The 16,001-nt window shown below is 33.0% G+C and overlaps 1 protein-coding gene across 1 annotated transcript; it reads right to left on the reverse strand.

Annotated features, from left to right (window-relative positions):
- Positions 1-220: 220 nt before the first annotated feature.
- Positions 221-7,307, reverse strand: LOC133673534 (peroxisomal acyl-coenzyme A oxidase 1-like). The gene is made up of 14 exons (XM_062094399.1): positions 6,976-7,307; positions 6,655-6,763; positions 6,469-6,530; positions 6,073-6,282; positions 5,730-5,817; positions 5,482-5,644; positions 5,004-5,202; positions 3,967-4,164; positions 3,325-3,456; positions 2,395-2,515; positions 1,993-2,103; positions 1,545-1,614; positions 765-948; positions 221-691 (listed from the first exon to the last, which is right to left on the reverse strand). Exons 1-14 carry the CDS (start codon positions 7,111-7,113, stop codon positions 482-484), a joined length of 1,995 nt encoding a protein of 664 aa, XP_061950383.1. The 5' UTR covers positions 7,114-7,307; the 3' UTR covers positions 221-481.
- Between the last annotated feature and the right edge of the window lie 8,694 nt (positions 7,308-16,001).

Here is a 16,001-nt window from a genome sequence, read left to right on the forward strand (position 1 = left end):
TTCCGGCCTACAACACACGATTGGGAGAAACAAGTGTAAATCATGTCGTCCACGCACCATTCTCCCTCAAACCACTACAACAATGAGAGCAGCAAATACAAAGGAAAGAGGAAAGCTTGACCAGATTTGCTTGATCTGTAAACGGAAATTAACTATACTTTCTGATGGGGGAGTGATGAATCGTAATTTTAAAATTTAAAAGAGGGAAGAAGAGGCCAAGGAAAAAATGATGCGGAATGATAAAAGATGACAAGATCAACAAATCTTGCTAATATCCACGGCTCATTTGTCACAACCAGGAGCCGGAGAAAAATAAATATACCAACCATATTTTCTGTTGGATGATACAAATACAATAGCTTCTGACTAAGAAAATAAAGCCCAACCTTGACCTTCCTGGTGGTTACGGTCTAAGTAACCTTATTAGCTCTATCATTCATAACTTCAAAGCGTATGGAGCCAACAGCACAGCACTCACTTTTCAGAGTCTTGCATTACGGAGCTGTTGCTTCAGCATAGGGTGAACATATTCATGGTAGCCATCAGGCACAACCGAGTCATTCAGAGGATCCTTCCACGCTTCTTCATAAAGTTTGGGATACACATTTCCATCATAGCGGCCGAGAACCGAACCAAGGTAGTGATCAGTGTAATTAAATGCGTCGACAAGTGCAATTGCATTGGGACGGATCTAATCCATGACATCACTAATCAGAAATAGAGCTTAGAAAAAGGATAAATTGAATAAATCACTGGAAAATAACCTGGGAATACAAAGATCTCAGCTGATCATTTGCGAGTGAAGCCTGCTTTGGGGTAATGCAGCCAGTGGAGAGGAAATCACCCAGATATTTGTTAAGAAGGTTTAAAGCATAGATGTAGCATAGATTCTGCAACTGTTGATTCACCCCCTTTCCTGGTATATCTTGCTGTAATTTGTCAATGAACCTGGAAGAGAAGGAAAATGGAGAAAATATAAAGAATCAGGAAAAACCAAATCACCAAAAATTGCAGAAAGTAAAATATCATGGATTATATCAAGATTGGACTTCTCAGATCACGCTTTGCAGACAATATGATACAGAGAGCTCGCTAATTTGCTCAAAAATCAGAGCCATACATGCATCACTTTCTCAAACACCAGATATTGATACAGCACAAATGGTTAACAATGTATAGGCCTTTGGATCCATGGTAGTGGCCTCTTGGTATGTACCAAGAGGTCATGGGTTCAATTCCTAGGAGGAAACGAACTTGTTACACCCCATGCAAGAGGTGGTGGCCACGCTACCCCTCATCTTTGTTGTGGTGGTCAGATTCATCCCTTGCCATGGCAGGTGTTAAGTCAGGTTCCTCCTTCCTCCTACCACTAACAACCAACCACTGATGCATATTTGCTTGTTAAAAAAATGGTTAGGAAGGTAAATTCAGTAACAAGCTTCAGTTCTATTCATGTGTACCAGAGAGCCAAATGCCTATCGTCCATGGTTTGTTAAATCTGACATGACAAGTTTTAAGTGGCACATGAAGATGAATGAACTTACTTGGAAACAACAATTAATTGGCAATGAGCAACAGCAGCCTCAACTAGATCAGCGGAGAGTTCAGCAAAACCTGAAGCAAAAGGATGAATAAGGTTAAAGGTATGTAATCCATCAAAAAACATGTGACCTTGAAAGAACCAAAAAACTACTCTTTTGGTGCATGAGGGGAACATATAACCAGTAGAATGCAGCAATTTCAATTTCATAATCAAACTCCAGTATTTCTATCAGCTCAATCTAACACCAAAAATTGCAGGCCAAAAAATCTGTCGAATTAGCCGCCAGTAGGGGTTGATAAAATGTTGTCATGGACTCAAAAAAAAATTCCCTTTGTTCCAAACATCTTCAAGTGCTCATCTCACATATTTGGTAGAAACAAAGTAATAAATGAAGAGAAGAGAGTTGACAGGAAAATACTTCTACCTAAATCAAGGAATAGAAAACATACCATCTTCAGGATTTTCAAATTTGCTAAGATTTTGAGCACGAGCAACGCACATCCTGGCAGACCTGGCTTCAAATGCCTCCAGCACTACACTAGGCTTTAACCAATCCTCAGCTGCATTTATGGAATAAATAACACGTACTTCAGCACATGCATATAAGATTCCAAGAGAACTGCTCACTGGCCATCCAGTGAGTTGATATTTTGGAGAAAAATAGGTTGGATAAAATTGTGATCAAAGAGCAAGTCTATTTGGAAACCAACAAGCACCATCTAATCAAATATGTCCAAGAATTTAGATTCATTAAGCCTAAACTCCTATTGATTTAATATAATTAACTTATCGTTCAAAATAAAGAAAGCACAAGGAAACACATAATATAAAAGAAACTAATAAGACATTACCCGTTTGAACATCACAACAACACTGTAAGAGATCCTGGACTCGTCCCAAATAAGCTGTTGTTCCAACGGGCTTTTTTCCAGAACCAAGCTGAGAAACAGTCTTCATAAGAAACCTTGCAACCTACAGAAAATGTTTTTTTAAGTAGAATGTCAAAAACAGATCAAATTATTTTAGATGAATTACATATTTGAATATGTGAAGGCATGGCAGGAAAACTAAATTAGCCTAGAATATCATCTTTCAGAAAAGATGAATGACAAAGTCCAGCCACCAGTTCTCCATGTATCATGTTACAAACTTACAGCCCATCCTCTACTATCTCAGTATGGATGTGCATCATAAGCCTCCTAAATCAAATGTGTTAGATTCCCTGCATTTTATGAGTGGTAAGGGCCAAGTAATTTGGTCAGCAGTTTTGAGGGGTTTCAATTTGGCTGCCTTTCACTCAGAGAGTCTGGTGCTCAGTATCCAATTCAAGTTTCCTAGGCAAGCTTTTTAGTCGATAGTCCAGACCTAATTTCTTCTCTTCTTTTTTTTCCTGTATCCTATACAAGGATCTTTTCCTATCTGCTATGTGCTAGGACACAGAAAAGGATTCAGAGACAGTTCCCTGGGTGTATGGAGATTTTTAAGTGCAGCCATTGTTAATTCCCATCCTGGCTGTGAAATCTTCCCTTTCTATGCCCATGAACGTGCAGAGGTCAAATCATGTACATTATTACACGGGCGATTGATCTGTAATTTTTATTCTCCCATGTTTGTATATCAAGCTCAATCCAGGGTTTTATCATAAGAAAATAAATGGAATTAAAGCATAATCTGCCTTCTTCTATCAAAGAAATACTTTAACCATTACCTGTTGCCATATCTAAAATGAAAACACAGATATTATTAAATACGAGAATGATGATACCCCAGGTTCCATATACCTGTAAAAGGAGCACAACATTGTCTCCTTCATATGTACAGGCAGGGGCATACACTGCAAACAATTCAGGAAGCCCACTGGCACAAAGATAACCATGGCCACCACAAAGTTTCCTACATTCTTCAATAGCATCCTGCAGCCAAAGAGAACTTAAGTCTTAAAAAATTGGTGTGTAAGAGCAATCATAACAAATAAGAAACAGACAAAAAAGTGTCATGCTTGAAGCTAATACTAGGGAACTCTACCATCTGGACCTAGTTCAAGCACACACAAGAGTTTTGTGTGTACGAGGATAAAATAATTAAGCGCAAGAGCATAATTGAATAAGCAAGATAGAATAGCTAGAACAATGCAGGCCATCCTTCCAGAATAGTGTTATTCTGGGGAAACAATTCAACGAAGTATGCGGAAACAGCTAAAAATTGGGAGTCAAGTATGCTCAGAAGAGCATTGGGCCATGGGTTTAGTTTTAAATTAAGATTGCCAAGTTTAAACTCAATGAAAGGTCAAAAGCACATTAACTGCTTGGCTTGTGAAACCTCAGTATTGCCAATCCTTCAGAGAGCAACACCCAACCAAGTTTGAAGAAAAGGGAAACCAACTGATAGATTTTAGTAGAAAAATGCCAGTGATAGTTACATACAGCAGTGGCAGTAGTAGTCAAAGATTTCAAACCCGCAGTACATGCATGAGCCTCGGGTAATGTAGAAAAATCATTAGCTTGCAATCTCTGGGTCACATCCGTATAAAGCCATTTCAACCATTCACCAACGAATCTGAATGCATAAGCAGAAGCCAGCAAAGGAAATAGTCTACTTTGCTGAGTTTTGTAATCAATCACCTAAAACAAAGTAGATAGCAAGACAATTAGAAACATTCTCTGGGGGCAACTAAATACCAATATCCAATGAATAGTGGTGAGAGAGGGGGGCATGAACACTTTCTAACACAGTTTTCAAGATTATACTTTTTAGTTTGGATCATAGAAACAAAAGATACAGACACATTACCAAAATAGTCATTTCAACATAAGTTGTAACAGGGTATATACAGCCATTTCAACCTGTAAAAATAGAGAAACATGGACACCTTGTATTGGTTACATGCATATGTCATGAAATCTATATCCATGGCAGTCTTCACAATTGGGTATATCATCTAACAAATTTCTATTCTAACTAGGATACCAAAAGATCTGGGCAGGGGGTTTTTGCCTTCACTGCTTCACCCTCAATAGTGGCAGGTTCTATACCCTCAAATATGCATTTGTTTTCCTTTTTTGACATTTATTAATATATCAGTGCACAAATTTTGCGAGTAATGAAACATTGTAAATTAATAACATACATGGACATTATTAAAAAAAAAAGTTATGATAAATAGTTATTAAGGGGTTTGGGAGCTTGGCGGGTTGTGAGAAGACCTCCACGTCCCCCATCCCATGTCAGGTTGGTTTGGATTAAATAGCCAACCCCACTGCCAACTGGGCAGAGGTACTAAGATCTTCTCAGTAGCAATCTTCCAGCAATTACCAGCTTACCCTAAATTGAGCAAACAATAAATTAAATGGTACTCACCAACTACCAGTAAATTTATTGGAACAAAGTTGCCTCTGAGATATTTAACAAAAGCGTCCCAAGATGATGATAGCAACTAATAAAGAAAGGTTTTGAAGTATACCTGAGTCTCCATACCACCATCCTGTGAACCAAATTGTCTGCGAACAGCGCTATACCTTGTAGCAATACAAACTGCCCTAGATAAAGCAGTAGAAGCATCAGCTACAATTGTCTGCCGCACAAACACCATGGTGCCATAAATCAACTGCCGTGGAACATTGGATTGCGCACATTTCCCTTCCCTTGTGACCTGCAGCACTCTGCATTGTTCAAAGCAAACTTCAGAAGAAAAAAATCACAACATGTAAAATTCTGGTGTTATGAAAGATCATGATCTGAAACTCTCTTACACCTTTTAGAAAAGTGTCAAATTTCACTATTAATTAATGCAGAACAAAAAGAAGCCACCGATCATTTCGATGCAAATTCTAGAAGAGGGGTCGGTTCAAGATGGCCAATTATGATCCTACAAGAACCTTATGACATCTCAAAGCTCTATGAGGAAAGAGAGAAAGGGGAGAGGCATGTGAAGTACCAACCTCATCAGCATCTGGTTCCTTGGGATGCGTATGTGATCAAATTTCAATACACCGTTATCCATGGTGTTGTATGCCCCATTTCCGAATTTCATTCCAATATCACCAATGGTTATGCCTGGAAGAGGCATGTGATCATCCAGGCTCCTAAGCTGGACAATAAAACCTGAAATTTACATTTTAATACAACTAATTAATACTTTGTGGACCCTTTTCAGAAAGGGATTTAGAAAAAATGGTTTGGTGCTTACCATGCACTCCATGTTCTTGACCATTGGTTATAAGGCGTGCATAAACAATAGCATGTGTGGAAACTTTACCCAATCCTCCAGGCCACCACTGCAAAACAGGGTGAAGTAAGGATAGGATCCTTCTCAAATAAGAAGAATGAAAAATCTCAATCCTGTTTCAATTCAATATTTCACACTTGCAGCAAATTGATTTCCATGCATCACATGAATGTGCAACCACATTAGCATGAAAATATGAACACTTCTCTCCAGTCTCCATACATGATATTAGATCAGTCTCATACATAATCGATTAATCTATCTCAATGAAATTAAGTAGGCTCTTAATGACCAATTTACTTACTTTGGATGAAGTTAATGTAGGACTATGAATGACAAACTCATCCGTCTCAGGATCGAAGGTTGCAGTTGTTTCAAGCCCTTGAACATTGGATCCGTGACCAAGTTCAGTTTGTGCATAGCAGCCAATTATCTGCATCTTATATGCCAATGGCAACCACTTCTGTTGCTGCTCATCAGTGCCTTGTCCTTTAATAGCAGGTATAAACATTCCCTGCCCACAACACACACACACACACAAGGGAAAATAGAAAAGAAAAGAACTCAGAGACCTTGTTTATAATCATCAAGAAATGAGCATGGAAAAGAGCACCTTCAACTTTAATTATCAAATTAGCAAACATATCGAGAAAGCAACAATTGATGCAAAACAAGGTGTAGACTAGACTGTAAAGCTTACCCAATGAAGATCCGTAAAAGAAGGTTCATCCACAAAACTCCTTAGCCACCCAGCCTCTTCTTCTGTAATAACACAGCTTCCAAAGTTGGACCATAAGCCAAAAGATGAAATATAACAAAGAATTTAAGGGAGGGGAGGAGCAGCATTGCAAAACAATGTCAGCTCCCCAGTAAAAGACGGACGGACCAGTAAGGCGAAGCTCAAGGATACGTTTCCAAGCATGAGCTGCTTTTCTCAAAGTGTTTTTGAACAATTCCTTCCTCCCTAGCCGAGTTCTGCCATCCTTTTGAAACGCCTACAAACCCTCAACATAGTAAACTAATTAAATCATATCAGAGGAAAAAAATTTTATCACTATTAAATGAGCCTGAACAATATAATAATAATAATAATAATTGATCACTTGCAGCTGAAATAATTAATGCTAAAAATTAGTGTGAAGAAGCTTCAGTGAAACTCCAATTAGTCCAGCAGAGATCAACTCAAAAGGAGGGGGAAGAAGAATACCGGATCGGAGGCGACCAGACGAGCCATGCGGTCTGAGAGTTCAAAGGCGTGGCGAGAACCAGCCCACACGATCTTCATCGCATCCACATCGAACTCAGCCTTGTTCCTCTCGTGAGCCAAGTGATCCACTCCTTTCATTTTCTTTTGTTAAAACTACCAGACTCTACAAAATAGCAAAGAGAAAGGGAGAGGGCTGGACTTGGATGTTCTTCTGGTAAATAGATCGATAGGGATGCAGTTTGTTGAAGCTATAAAAGGGAAGGGAAGGAAATTAAGTTTGGTTTGGTGGTGGCTAGCAGCTTGCATACACGTAATAACAGGTAAGTGAGGTAGCGACATGGACATTTATAACTTCAATGGTTTTGTGCTTTTCAAGACGCTTTTCTCACGACTTTTTTTTATTTGGATTTTGAAAAGTCGTTCACATTGATTAAAGTGTTTTTTATTTATAAGTTTTTTAAAATAATATTTTTTAAATATAAAAACATTTAAAAATAATTTAAAATAAAAAAATGTTTTTTAACTGAAAAAAATAAATCAGTCTAAAATTATTTATATGCGTGTTCCGAATAATGACTTTTAAAGTATTTTTTAATTAGAAATATAATAAAATAATATTTTTTTTTGTTTTTTAAAATTTATTTTTATATTATCATATCAAAATAATTTAAAATTAAAAAAAAAATAAAAACATTTTATTACTGTATCCTCCGACGTGGGAATTTTCCAGATAATTTTGACTTAGCTTTTTCGGTGGGAGAGAAGTGAAATTATTCTTATTCGTTGTTTTTAATTTTAATTACAGGAGCTCTTTTTTTTTTGGGTAAATAAAAGGTATGGTTAAGAAATTAGCCAGAATTTAAAATTTTCTACTACTGTAATTCCCATTACATTAAATTAATGTGGTCAATATTTTAAACATTAAATTAGTTTTCAAATTATTTTATACACTGTGATTTGCGATTGCATGAATTTCCACCAAGGAAAAGTCTGCTGTGGCAATCTTTTGTTTCCTAACATTCCATTGGCCTGACGCAGGTAGTGGGCCCGATAAAATGTTAACGCTCTTCTTTATCAAGCAAATCGATTTCCTCGAACATCCAATTTGTAGAAGAATCAGAAACAAATCAAACAATGATAAGATAAGATAGAGAATATCCTTTTTCTTGTTGCATTTGACCCTGTTTGCGAGTAAAGTCACTTTTATCTATATAAGCTTTTTTTAAATGTGTTTGTTTTGAAAAAATATAGATTTATTTTTTTAATTAATTTGATGTACACGTATAAGAATAAAAAAAATATTTTAATATATTTTTAAATTAAAAATATTTTTAAAAAATATCATATATCTCAATATCAAACAAACATTTAATACTAATGAATATTACATCTATATAATGAATTTCTTGTTTGTTCCACGAATGAAGTATGACTTAGTGAAGATTAAAGAGGTTTGTTATAGGTGAGTTTTTTAAGAAAAAAATAAAAATAAATACATACATACATGTATATATATATATATATATATATAATTATAAGAAGATATTTAAGATTTAAGATTTGTATTTATTAAAATCTACTTGTTAAAAAACTATTGTAATAGATTAATCAAAAATATATTTAAGATATTATTTTATTAAATGCTATTTAGTTTTTACTTTTTTAATAAGATTATAGCATTTTATATATATATTAGCAAGCTCTTCTTTGCAAAGCCTTTCATAATTTTATTTTTTATATATAAAAGGCTTATCTACCTCCACTCCATATGCCTTCGCACGTGAGTTGTTTGTTCATTTCCTTCCATGGTCCCCGTTATATGATTACTTCTGCCATTGATGATTAAGTTTCATGGATTTCCTTTCTGTTTTAACTAGTTACATGACCCACGATTGCCGTGGAGTATTTTTTTTATATAAAATATATCAAAAAAAAATCTAAAAATATTAGGTCTTTCTGCAACGCTATACTCCAAGAATCTTGGGTTCGGCTGCAACGCCTAACCCAAAAGTAATATTAATAATATTAAAAATAACATTAAACTTGTATGACTCAAGTTTAAGTGGGTCTGGCTGTAATACCAAACTCAATAGCCTTGAATGTGGTTGTGGCTGCAAGGTCGTGTTATAAAAGTGTGATAATTAAATAGATTAATTAAAAAGAAAAAAACAAAGAAAAAAAACAACAGGAAAAAAAAACTAATGAAAAAAAGGAAAAAAAATCTGAATTAACTGGGTTAGCCCTTTAAATCAGGTTAACCCTTCAAACCTTGGATTCGTGTCGTGAAAGTTTGATAACTAAATAGGAAAAAAAATCGACGGGTTAACCCAGAATTAACTGGGTTAACCCGTCAAACCCGGGATCCGTGTCATGAATATTTGATAACTAAATAAAAAAAATTTAACATTAACAAACTAAATTAAACGAAAAAATTAATTAAAAAGGAAAAAAATAAAAATAAAAACAAACAAAATGCATCAGTCTTTTCACTGTGGACTACACTGTGAAGAAAAAGAAAACAAATCTGAATTAACTGGGTTAATCCTTCAAACCAGGTTAACCCGTCAAACCTAGGATTCGCATCATGAAAATTTGATAACTAAATAGAAAAAAAAAATCGACGGGTTAACCCAGAATTAATTGGGTTAACCCGTCAAACCCGAGATACATGTCATGAAGGTCTGATAATTAAATAGAAAGAAATTTAACATTAACAAACTAAAATAAACTAAAACAATTAATTAAAATAAAAAAAATTCCGGGTTAACTCGTCAAACTCGGGATTTGTGTCATGAAAGTCTGATAACTAAATAAAAAAAATTAACATTAACAAACTAAATTTAACCAAAAAAATTCACTAAAAGAAAAAAAAAGAAAAAAGCTAAAGAAAAAACCAAGAAAAAAAAACAAAGAAAAAAGCAAAAAAAAACCTGAAAGACATAAAAAATGAAATAAAAAAATGGGAAAAAAAAAAGAAAAAAAAAAAGACAGCTCAGCCTTCGGACTGTAGACTGCACTGTGCAGTCCAAAACCAGGTCAACCCATCAAACCCGGGATATGTGTCATAAAAGTCTTATAGTTAAATAGAAAGAAATTCAACATTAACAAACTAAACGAAAAAAATTAATTAAAATGAAAAAAAGCAAAATAAAAAATTAAAGTTAACTCGTCAAATCAGGTTAACCCGTTAAACCCGGGATCCATGTCTTGAGAGTCTTATAACTAAATAAAAAAATTTAACATTAACAAAAAAAAAATTAAAATAAAATCATTAAAATAAAAAATACAAAGGAAAAAAAACTCGAAAGACATTAAAAATGAAAAAAAAAAACAGAAATTTTTTTTTAAAAAAAACTAAAGACATAAGTGTAAAAAAAAACGAAAAAAAGAAGAAGAAGGCATCAGTGTTTTACTGTGCACTGCACTGTGCAATCCACAGTAAAACACTGATGTGTTTTAGTATATTTTATAATTTTTAATATTAGATAAGTCAAAGTGTGATTTTATAAAAATATTTTATTTTTTTATTAATTTATTTGTATCTTATAATCTAAATCATGAATTTAATACTTTAATCAAGGTTTTTAGATTGCGTTTTCCAATTAATTTTTTTTTTAATTTCATCATTCAATATTAGGTTGGTTGAAAATTGAGTTTCATAATTTTTTTATTTATTTTTTATAGAGTTATTCCGATCTCATGATCCAAATCACGAGTTTGGCAGGTTAGCCTCAGTGCCAGATTAAAAAAAATAAGAACCCCAATACATTGGCTCTTTTCAAATGGGATACTTTCCAAACATGCGACCTGGATTCTAAGGTCAGGATTGCACCATAAAAGACAAATAAAAAAAATTAAACCTTTCTAAGAACAATTTTTTTTTTATTGAATTCAGTGTTGCATTATGGCAGATATGAAAGGAGAGAAACCAACAAATTTTTGGTTCTATTGCTAATTCTTCCAATGGCACTATTCAGGTAATCAAGAGGCTAGTTGATGATATTGAACAATTTATGTCTTGTGCATCTGGAAATAGAAATAATATCAAGCATATGGAGTTTACAGGATGGAGATACCCTCCAACAGGTTGGGTGAAGATTGATGTGGATGGTTATAGCAAAGAAAACCCAATGATGGCTGGTGTAGGTGGAGTCATAAGGGATGATATGAGAATATGGATTGTTGGTTTTACTCTTAATATTGGGATCTGCACGTTAGTATGTGTAGAACTGTGGGCAGTTACTGATGGTTTGAATTTAGCTTGGTCTAGAGTGTAAATCCCAGAAAATAAATGTTTATGAAAATTACAAACTAAATAATAAAAAATAAAAACAAAGAAATTCATGTACAGATTTAAATAAAAACAGGACTTCAAAAATTTTCGGATATAAATTTTTGGATGAAATATTTTGAGACATTATAAATTAACCTGAAAATAGTAAGGGTTGGATTAAATTAAAGAAAATGAACTTAACTAAAAAGTTGAGGGGTGGAATTATAATAAATGAAAAGAGGTATAGCTTAATTATAAAAAGAAAAGAATGTGGGGGTAAAAGTAGTACACTTAAAGAAAATGGAGCCTAAGTGCAAATAAGAGAAATTATGGAGTATAAATATCCCTTTCCTTTGCTTATCAAAAATTTGCAACAATATTAAGAGAAAATGAGGGAGTTTTGAATTTATTCTTGTCAAATCAAGAGAAAAACACCAAAATTTTAAGAACTCATCCAAGATTAAGGGTTTATAAATAGAATAAACACTTATGTGCAAGAGATTAACAAGAAAATTTGAACAACGAAAGATGAAGGAGGGTCGGCTGCCGTTGAAAAAAAGGGGAGTCAAAAAATTTTGATTGGTTGAAGATCGAGACCTTGATTCTTACCAAGTAAGGAGTTCTAGACGTGGTCCTATAAGTCGTTTCAAATTCAATTATGAATTAATGCCTTAATGTTGAATTTTAGATTAGGGTTCATAGATTTGAATTAGGGGAAATGTATTAATTGTTAAAATTACGTTAATTTATGTGTTGTATGTGATTGGGGGTATGAAATCATGATGATTTATCAAAGAAAATGTACGAGTAATTAAGTAAAGGGTGGGCGGTCATATGAAGAGAAAAGAGGGGAATTGTGGTTTTTCCTTATTGAATCTATTATAATATATTGTTTTGTGAAGTGAATATGTGTGGAATCGAATGAAATAAGCATGAAAGAAATAAGGGAGCTCTTGGTTTCTTAAGGTCATGCTTTCAGCCAATTATGCATCAAAGAGGGAAGATGTTTAATTCGATATATTTAGCTTGATGACGTGTGTTTAATTATGCCGAAATAAGGAAAGATACATGTTGAAATAGCAGGGATTGTGTTTAAAAGAACATTATTTGGAAAGTTAGTAAATCAATGAAAATATTATATTTTAAGATAAGAGGGAAGATTGCAATAAATAGAGTAAATTGGCTCCTAAAAGATATTTTTAACACTCTTATATCGTATGTGATATGGTTAAGGGTCGAGATAAAAGAGAGGAGGTTGAATTATGGATGTTATGTGTAAATGAAAAGGTTGACGAATCTGGACATATTCGTCTCCAGACTTTTAGAGAGAATTTGAGTAGAAGGATAAGGAAAGTAGGTTCAGGTTCCTTCATAGAAATTGTGGTTTTGAATGTTGAATAATTTAGAAAATTGACCTTGCTCAATTTAGAGCTAAAGAACTCCAGTTATGGGTCACCAAACAAGACTGGGTCATGCTAGACCCTATAGAGTAGTATGTATGATTCATTGATGAGTAATTTTAAGTGTCATGGAGGTAGAACTGGATTCTCCTCCTTTCATGGGACTTGTAGCGCCATGTTTTAGTTTTCCAAAGAGACCAGTCTCACTTGAAACGGAGTCTTGAGCTTCGGATATAGTTAAAAATCTGAGGAGATGTCGGAATGTGACCTCTACTGGCAGATTTGAAAAGTCACTAAAACGACTATCTAGACGCATTAAGGGTGAAAATTGGGTCCTTCCACCTCGGGGAACATGTGATATTACATTTTAATTTCCAAAAGAAATGAGCCATATTCAAAATGGAAATTTGTAATAATAATTATGGTCGGAAAAGAATGACGATATTAATAGATGAATAGATAACATAAAATATAAAGAAATGAATAATTGAAAGAAAGACTTGTATTGGCAGTTAATATGGTTATTATGAAATGTATCCTTGAATGAGTATAATTTATGAGATATGCCTATGATTACATGAAGGATCTCAGGCGTGGTGCAGCAGAGGAGCACAAGTAGAGCTTCTTCTGCGTGTAGGTGATCCGCATCTATGCTTTTAAGATAAATTTCATGATTTAATATGTTATTGAGGTGAAATATGAATTAGAAAATGTTAGATATTATATAAAAAGATGAAAGTTTGCGTAAAGATATTATTATTTCGGATAATATCCCGAATGTATATGTCAAGGTGAATGATTTTTTTTCGTGTAAATTATCAAGTGATGGAAGTATCGCTGACATAGAAAATATGAGAAGTGTGATATAAGGCATGAACTAGTATACATTTAGTGTATATTAGAATCTCAGGTAAGGGGATCATAATGCATCGATGCTTATAGGGCATGGACTAGCATACATTTAGTGTATGTTAGGATCCCAAGTAAGGGGATCACTGTGCATCGATGCTTATGGGGCATAGACCATCATACATTTAGTGTATATTAGGATCCCGGGTAAGGGGATCACCATGTATCGACTATTATATATTTAGTGTATGTTAGGGTCCTGGGTAAGGAGATAACTATGCATTTACGCCTATAGGGTGATGATGATACCGGTGAAATTGATATCGATAATGAATGTGTTAAGTGGAAATAGATGTGGTTGATTTTATGGAATCTTAAATGGAAATTGGAAATAAAATATGAAACAATTTAGTAGTTGAATGGGAAAGAGTTCCCATGGAAACAAAAATGAAGAAGTGAATAGAATAAGAATATATGCCCACCTTTTTAAATTATTGGATATTTATGTTACTATGTTTATTGCAACATTCATGTTTCAATAATATGTATTTTATTTCAGGACCATCACATGCACGACATGAGTAGATTCTAGCTTTTGTTCACTTTTTATTATGTAGTCTAGGGAGTATAACCTTGTATTTTGTAAATATTGAAATATTTGATTAACTTATTTTGTATAATTAACGTTTAAACTTGAATAGATAAACTCCACTCTGTAATTCATATAATCATGTTCCCTATACGCGTGTTTATGTCATTCATCCCTCTATAATGATATTTGTTGTTCAATGTATGTTATAAATATTATAGTTGAGATGATGATGATGTTTGTGGGAATAAAACCCAAGATGATTGGATCATGATTGAGTTATGAGATGCAGGATATTAGAAGTGTAAACATGTTATATGTCGATAACTTGGGACTTCCTGGCATAGGAAAGACTCTGCTGAAATGTCGATAGATTTTTATATGAAAACTGTATGAAAAAAATAAAAATTGTCTAGTTTGCTTATGTGTTTGGAGGTGATTTCCGGAAAAATTAGGATTGTTACACAGAGGATTCCGGAAAAATGTTTTGAATTTTATCACTAAAGATAATTTTTGCATTGACAAGAATTCTAGTTTAACCATGCAGTTTAGAGATTTATTGTCAAGAGACAGGGAGGTGCAGGTGCTTCATGTCTATAAGGAAGCTAATTCAGTGGCTAATTGCTTGTCCAAAAAGTCAAATGAAAAGAATTAAAATTAGATTCAGGGACAGAAAGAGTTGAAAAGTTGGCGTTCAACAGTGTAATTATACAGAAAGAGTTGAAATTCGGTCACTGCTTTTGCGTCAAGCAGAAAGGCAGAATATGGATAAGGTGAAGCTAAAAATTTCATGGCAGGAAGTATTCAGTAATATTTTAATAGTTATTTTTTAGATTTATTTTAAAGAAAAAAACAAGAATTAAAAAAGTTAAAATTTATGATCCATAAAATATAATAAGAATATTTATATTTATAATTTTTCTTTTCTAGTTACATTATTTTTTAAAATAAATTCGTGAAATAAATATTACTGATTATTTTCTAATAACTATAAAATTTATTTGGTGATGCTGCCATTAGATGACCACTCGCAATCATTTTTCTTTTAACGGTTCAGATCGATTATAATGATCGAGTGGTTTTTTAACTAACCATTGACATGGTGACATGGTGGCACAGAAGAGGAAAATGGCTTTACCCTCTTTGTTTAAAATATCTGAATAACAGTTGTTTAAAATATCTGAATAACAGTGGTGTACTGTTTGAAAATATGGTTGTGATTGTTTTTAAAAATATTTTTTATACTGAAATATATTAAAATAATATTTTTTTTTATTTTTAAAAAATTATTTTTAAGATTAATACAACAAAATAATTTAAAATACATAAAAAAAAATTATTTTTTAACAAAACAAATTAAATTTTCGGTACATCATCATTTTACGGAAAATATACTTCTACTTATAATCAAAATATTGAAATAAAATTAAATGTATGTTTGGTGCAGGATGTCCTCAAATTTTGAATTTTTGTTTTTGCTGCAAGCTAATTTATTTTTTGTAATCTGAATTGTTTTTGTACATTAATATTAAAAATAAATTTTTAAAAATAAAAAATACTTTAAAAAGCAAATTTTATAACTATCCTAGACACCCATATAAAAAGAGCTTATAGGAAGAATAATGATAAATATTAAATAAAAAAATTAAAAATATATTTGAACGATTAGATTATTAGGATTTAGATTCAGCAGTGAATGTATATATTCTTGAATTATTTTTTAATTCTTACAAATATATTTTAATTTCAAGATTTTTTTCCTTTTCTTTTAAGTGACCTTTCTAGAAAAAAATATATTTATTTGTTAAATTTTTTAATTTACCTCTAAACAAAATTGTCATGTATTACCATTTTTAAGTAGTGAATCCATTATAAAAGACGTTTTTCGTGATTGTTTTTCTCCTGTTGAGTGACT

This window comes from Populus nigra, chromosome 1 (assembly GCF_951802175.1).
Source record: "Populus nigra chromosome 1, ddPopNigr1.1, whole genome shotgun sequence".
In the NCBI taxonomy this organism is placed as follows: Eukaryota; Viridiplantae; Streptophyta; class Magnoliopsida; order Malpighiales; family Salicaceae; genus Populus; species Populus nigra.